The 6,567-nt window shown below is 41.6% G+C and overlaps 1 protein-coding gene across 1 annotated transcript; it reads right to left on the bottom strand.

The window, feature by feature from the left end:
• Positions 1 to 290: 290 nt before the first annotated feature.
• Positions 291 to 4,220, bottom strand: LOC102292376 (tripartite motif-containing protein 16-like). The gene has a single exon (XM_005951500.3). It carries the CDS (start codon positions 4,103 to 4,105, stop codon positions 2,432 to 2,434), a length of 1,674 nt encoding a protein of 557 aa, XP_005951562.1. The 5' UTR covers positions 4,106 to 4,220; the 3' UTR covers positions 291 to 2,431.
• Between the last annotated feature and the right edge of the window lie 2,347 nt (positions 4,221 to 6,567).

Here is a 6,567-nt window from a genome sequence, read left to right on the forward strand (position 1 = left end):
GTAGGCCTGCCTCACAGCCTGAGAATAAACATCTGCATATCAGAAGCTAAAACACTGGTGGTAATCACACTCCTAACCTCCCACTGAGCTGCACCAGCGTCTGATATTATCCAGAAACCACACGGCAGCAGAAATTATTTTCCTCATCAGTTGTTGTAAAAACATGTCAGCACATTATTTTAGAGCATTTATGACATCACTGTTTGGGATTTCATCAGGAAGAGCATCCAGTGTAATAATCTGCCAAATCAAATATGCAGAGCTGCCCACCTTGGTGACCCCATGTGACAAAGAAGTACACAAACATATGTAATATTACTGGTTGTAGAAAGTAAAATGTGTGTTCTGTCTGGTTTATTTGATTGATTTTGATTTGGGGAATTAGACCAGCAGTGAAGTGTGGGCCACCATTCTGGCTCTGATCTGGCTTCATGGTTTCAAGATGGATGCAAAGGACGAGTGGGAGCTTCTGGCTATGAAGGCTGCCTCGTGGCTCTGTGCTCACAATGGTACTAGCAATGATTGTAACAGATAAAATAACAGCTTTAAAAAACAGTTTCATTCTACAGCTTTCCTCCCACAATCATTATTTTAATATCTGTTTTGTGTTTTTAGCACCATGTGTGTCAGAGTGTGTGGATGCTGGAAATGTCCTGCTGGGTTGCAGCGTGAAGAAAGAAGCTCTGGGACTCTGAGAGTTTTCTTAAAGTAGCTTCATCTTCAGAGTGAACAGAAGCAGGTCTGCTTACTCCACACTGCCTTTGATACAGAGCTGTTTTATATCATCAGCCCCTTTTACATGTTTATTTGTCATGAATTATGTACCTAATATTGGTTTTACCATTGTGGAAAAAAAGTATGTCAAAATTGTCTGAATACTCCTGACACAGTAGAAGATTGGACCACTGCTGTGGCAGCTCATTCACAAAGTGTTTTAATTCCCTTTCTCTGCCACTAGATGGCGATTATGTTCATACTTTTACTGATTTCACACAGAAACACCAAAACCAATCTAAGAAGTCTTTTCCCTTCCTGTTATAGTTCTGAAAATGGCTTCAGTTCAGGACATTTTCAAGATGGTCCTCAGTGAATTGGAGTGAATAGAGCAAAACTTTTAAAATAACTATTTACAGTGTTTACACCATCTTCTAAACAAAGTAGTCTATGTTGTTTATTTAAAAAACAAAACGATTTTATGGCCAAATTAAAATGAAAACATACAGAACATCATTCTGTTTTTCCCACAGGAGTTACAGTTTTATCCATAAAACACTTTCATTCTGGTAATCGACACTGATTGGTCCTTGAACGTCTTAAGGCAGCACATAGTCTTCGTTCATGTTTGCTTACTCATGACTGTAGCTGGAGTTGAACTGTAGTCAAATGTAAAAAGAATGCCAACTGAAAAGCTGTGTTAGGTCTAATAAAGACGTGTCAATAGTTTAATTGACTTTACATTTCAGGGAGGTATGAATGGCAAAGAACTGAAGAAATGACAAAAGATATGTTTTTAAATACTACCAGTTTTGTATTTGTAAATCACAATTTCAAAGTCAGTACTTTAGTTGTTCTTTTTATAAACATATGATGCAATTTCATCCCTCTTTTATTTTCCTCGATATATAACACTCTCATTTTCTTTTGAATGTTGCTGTTCTTGTTATCTTTGTATTAATTGTAATCATTTTTTATTTTGAAATCATAGCATATACCTGACCTTCTCCATACATGGGGAGCTACCTGCTGTGATCACTGTTTGTGAATAAAGGGGCAGCTGAAAGTAGCTTTTAGATCATTTGGTATTATTTCATTTTCATTGTTAAATCATGAAGTGACATCACATTTTTACATGAAAAATTATATCAATTTAGACATACACACATATTTGTAACTATAAATGCAAGAAAAGTATATCCATATAATTGTCATTATAATCTCAAACAACTCCAGGATCCAAATTTTGGTTACATTTTAAAAGTTGAAGCCACATTAGGTTTACAATCATATATGAAAAGGAAAATTTTTTTTTACATTTTAGAAATCAGAGTACTCATTATTTTACTTTTGTGATTAAAATGATAAAACAATAAAATGCCTAATCATTCACTAACAGATGAATCTTTACAGCTCCAATGCATGTTTTGCACTTAGCCTAGGACAGCCACAGAGTTACACAGAATAAAATCACTAACCAGACTAAACTAGACAGATTAATTATTTAAAGTATGCTGAATATAAAAAGTAGCATAATTTAAACTCACATTAACTCATGTTAGCTATAATAACAAATTCTGATTTATATTTATATAAATATAAGTACAGTTGTAATCACTGCAAAATTATTCTCAGATCTGTCGCCCACTGAATGCTTCAGAAAAAGCCTCATTTAGAGGTATACATAATGATCAGGGATCAAAATGAACTTGTCCTTCTATTTGATTTGAATCAACTCTGCAGTGACTCCATCTACCCAAAGCCAAAGTCCAACCGAGAGAGGCTGAGTGAATGTGGTCTGGACTCTGTGGAGGAGGGTCATGGTTTCAGAGATGCTGTAGAATGACATAATGCCTGCACTGTGATCCAGGTAGACCCCTACTCTGAAGGACCGGGGACCTGAGAGCTTAGTTTGTACATTGTTGTGCCAAAATACATAACTGTTTGTGTCACAACATAATGCCCATGATTTGTCATTGAAACCAAATAAACATTCATATGACTTCCCTATTCTTCTGATAGTCTTATATGCAACTGCTACACCGACTCCTCCCCCTCTCCATTCCACCTCCCAGTAGCAACGCCCAGTCAGACTCTCTCTACTCAGGACCTGCTCCCATCCACTGAATCTATCTGGATGATGAAAATAAGCCTGTTTTTGTTTCACCCTTGTTGCTTTTCTATTGCCCTCAGATAATAACACATGTGGAAATGCAGTGTTTGGATCCAGTGTGATTTCACTGGAGTATTTTAAGAATCCAGCCCTGGTCTTTGGCTCTGGTGGTGAGAGCAGAGCATCCTTTTCAGTGACTTTTAGTGAGGAATTTGTCCATTTCTCTCTCAGAAATTCCTGTAGTTTATCTGTGGCCTCTGAAAGAGCTGCTGTCACATCCTCAAAGTACCTCTGAGGACAGATGCTTATACTGGATGAGGGTGTAGAGTCAGTGAGTGTTGACAGTGAGGGGTAGGTGTGTAGAAACTGGTTGTGATCCTCAGTGTGTGAGAGCTGCTCCAGTTCTGCATCTTTCCTCTTTAGCTCAGCGATCTCTTTCTCCAGTTTTTCCAGAACCTCTTTGACTCGATTCACTTCAGTTTCCTGCTTGGATCTGATCTGCTGCTTCACATCAGAGCTTCTATTCTGAATGAGACTAATCAGTTCAGTGAACATCTTCTCACTGTCCACCACTGTTTTATCAGCAGAGCTAATGATGGCCTCCACCTGTTGCTGAAGCAGCTTGACATCTTTCTCTCTGTTCTGGATACTCTGCTGGATTTTTAGTCGTCTCACCTCGAGCTCTTTCTGTTTCTCTGTCCTTTCTGTTGCAGCTGGGACCGTTTCATGGCCTTTATGTTCATCCAGCAAGCAGAGATAGCAGACAGTCTGCTGATCAGTACGACAAAAAATCTTCATCACCTCATTATGGCGAAAACAGATGTTCTCTTGGAGCTTCTTGAATGGCCCAGCAAGTGTATGCTTACTTAGTTGGGCAACATCACGGTGAGGTTGTAGGTGTTTCCTGCAGTAAGAAACTAAACAGACCAGACAGGTTTTGCTGGCTTTCAGCTTCATTCCAGTACAGACATCACAGGACACGTCTTCAGGTCCAGCATAGCAGTGATCAGCCAGAATAGCCTGGGGTCCGGTTTTCTTCATGTCTTCCACCAGCTCTGCTAACAAGATGTTTTTCTCCAGGATAGGCCTTGGTGTGAAAGTCTTCCTGCACTGAGGGCAGGTGTGGATTTGCTTCCTGTCCTCATCATCAAAGTGGATTTTAATCCAGTTCAAGCAGTAGCTGTGTCCACAGGGAATAGTCACTGGAATTTGCAGTAGCTCCAAACAGATTGAACAAGAGAATTTCTCTGAATCCAACTGATTTAGTCTCTGTGCCATTTCTCCTCTCAACAGCAGTGAATCACCAGATATTGGGCAAAAGCAGCTCAACTCAACTCACAGCATTCTGTGAGCTGAGTCTGTGGAAGGGGAGGAGCCAGCACAAAAGCAACACTGAAACCTGTTTCTAAGAAAAGCTGCCAAACTATCAAAGATTCCAGGACAGGGAGCAGTCTGAGTCGACTTCCTTCTTTCTTTAGAACTCCTTTGGCATGTTAACCTGCAATAACCTTTTAATATATAAATTTTTGGTGTTCACCTGTGCATGTTTATGTTTTTAATTTTTCTATTCCAAACAGCAAAAAAAATGTGATCCAGTATTAGTCTGTGAAGGTTCTCAGTCATCCAGGTCATCGTAGTCTAAGGAGCTTGGAAAGAAAAGCGTCTAGACTTTGCTTTCCAAGGCATGGCATTTCCTTCCTTTTTTACAACAGCTGTGTTTATTAAATTCATATTGATGAATCCAGTGACTTAAAGTTTATCCCATCTTCACATTTCAGATAGTAGAAACGGCTGTAGAATATGGGTAAAGCCTTTCTTCCATCATGACTAATAACTGAAACTCCTCCAATAATTAGTGAAATGCTACACTACTAAGCAACAAATGAACCTGAATGCTTGTGGCTCAGGAGATGCACTCAAAACAGAGTATAGAAGTGTTATATAAGTACCAGTCCATTTAAGGTATATTGAATATGAAGAAATAGTATAGTTTAGCTAAGAATAAGTAAGAAAGGGGAAGTGACTTTGAATTTGGCGTGGTTGTTATTGCCAGATGGGCTCATCTGAATATTTTAGAAACTCTTCATCTACAAAATAGTGAAGACGGCACTAATTCTCCCATTTATGAACTAACTACTTTCAGCTGCTCCCTTGTAACATGGCACCACCACAGTGTGATGGTCCACGTGCGTGATTTTGGCAGTTTCATATCAGAAGCCCTTCCTGCTGACAGTTGCTCTGATATGAGACTGATGACTCCATGAGATAATAATAATAGTGGATTGGATTTAAATAGCGCTTTTCAAGGCACCCAAAGCGCTTTACAATGCCACTATCATTCACTCTCGCATTCATACACTGGTGGAGGCAGCTACGGTTGTAGCCACAGCTGCCCTGGGGCAGACTGACAGAAGCGAGGCTGCCATATCGCTCCATCGGCCAACACCAGTAGGCAGTAGGGTAAAGTGTCTTGCCCAAGGACACAATGACCAGGACAGAGAGCACGGGGATCGAACCGGCGACCTTCCGGTTACAGGATACACTTCCCAAACCCCTGAGCCACGGTCGGAGCATCATGCCTCGTTAGCTGGGGGTCCTGGAGGACCCAGCCAGCACATCCTCATGACCACTGACAGCTCTGGGGAGTCCGTTTAGCCACCGCCTGCAGTGTCACCTCCTGTGACTTCCACACTGTCGCCTGCAGCGTCTTGTCCTGCAGTTGCCATGCCACCAGCTCGTCCACATCTGGCTCAGCCTGCTCGACCTCGCCCACATCTGGTTCGGTGTCAGCAGCCACCTTCCAGGCCGCTGACTGGACTTCTTCCCCGGCGTGGTCGGCCTCCTCAACTGCTCCGTCGCCACCGCTGGTTCTGCGGTCGGCCTCCTGAAATGCTGTGCCATAGACTTTTGTGCCGTCAACCTCCGGGTCGGCCCCCTGAAGTGCTCAGTGATGAACTATTGAGCTGTAGGCCTGCAGGTCGGCCCCCAGATTAATGTGTTTGAACTCATGACACCTATTCTGTTTGGGACTGTTCTGTGCTCCTCTGCCCTCTGTGGACATTTTCTTTTGGATTTTGTTTTGGACTGGGTTAGTGACCCAGTGTTTTCAGTTTTGCATCATTATTGAATTTTTTGTCATCACTTTTCTTTTCTAGTCTTTTGATTTCTGTTCTGTGTTCTATGGCTGCTGTATCCCTAAGCCATGTCGGCGTCTGTTTTGTTTCCTGTTTTACTTTGACATAAGACACAGACTTTCAATGTATTTAGTTTTGCTTCCCTCGCTCTCGTCATGTCAGATTACTCCCAGCTGTGCTCCCCTTCTGTGTCTCATGCCCTCGTTATCCCAGTGTGTATTTAAGCCCTGTGTTTTCCCTGTTCTGTGTTGGGTTGTGGATAGGGATGGGTATCGAGAACTGGTTCACACTGTTTCAATTCCTTGGAATTGTTTGCCATTTTTACAAACGATTCCCTTATCGATTCCAGTCGCCCCGAATGACGTCACCACGTTGCGGAGCGTCATTTACCTGGCAGGAAACACGGCACGTAAGAGGCTCAAACGCTCAAAAGTTTGATTATACTTTACGAGAACGGATGACAACAGGGCAACTTGCAATACTTGCAAAGTAGTTTCATTTAAGGGAGGAAACACTACGAATATGCAAAAGCATTTGCTCACAAAACACACGATGACCTTAAATGAATGTCGTGTTTTTAATTCCGCTCCGGACTCGTGAATCTCA

Source organism: Haplochromis burtoni, unplaced genomic scaffold (genome assembly GCF_018398535.1).
Source record: "Haplochromis burtoni strain Fernald_Lab_line unplaced genomic scaffold, NCSU_Asbu1 Contig_919, whole genome shotgun sequence".
Lineage (NCBI taxonomy): Eukaryota > Metazoa > Chordata > Actinopteri > Cichliformes > Cichlidae > Haplochromis > Haplochromis burtoni.

Excerpts from the sequence above, each read along its gene's own strand:
- LOC102292376 (XM_005951500.3), bottom strand. The coding sequence starts at position 4,105 with ATGGCACAGAGACTAAATCAGTTGGATTCAGAGAAATTCTCTTGTTCA.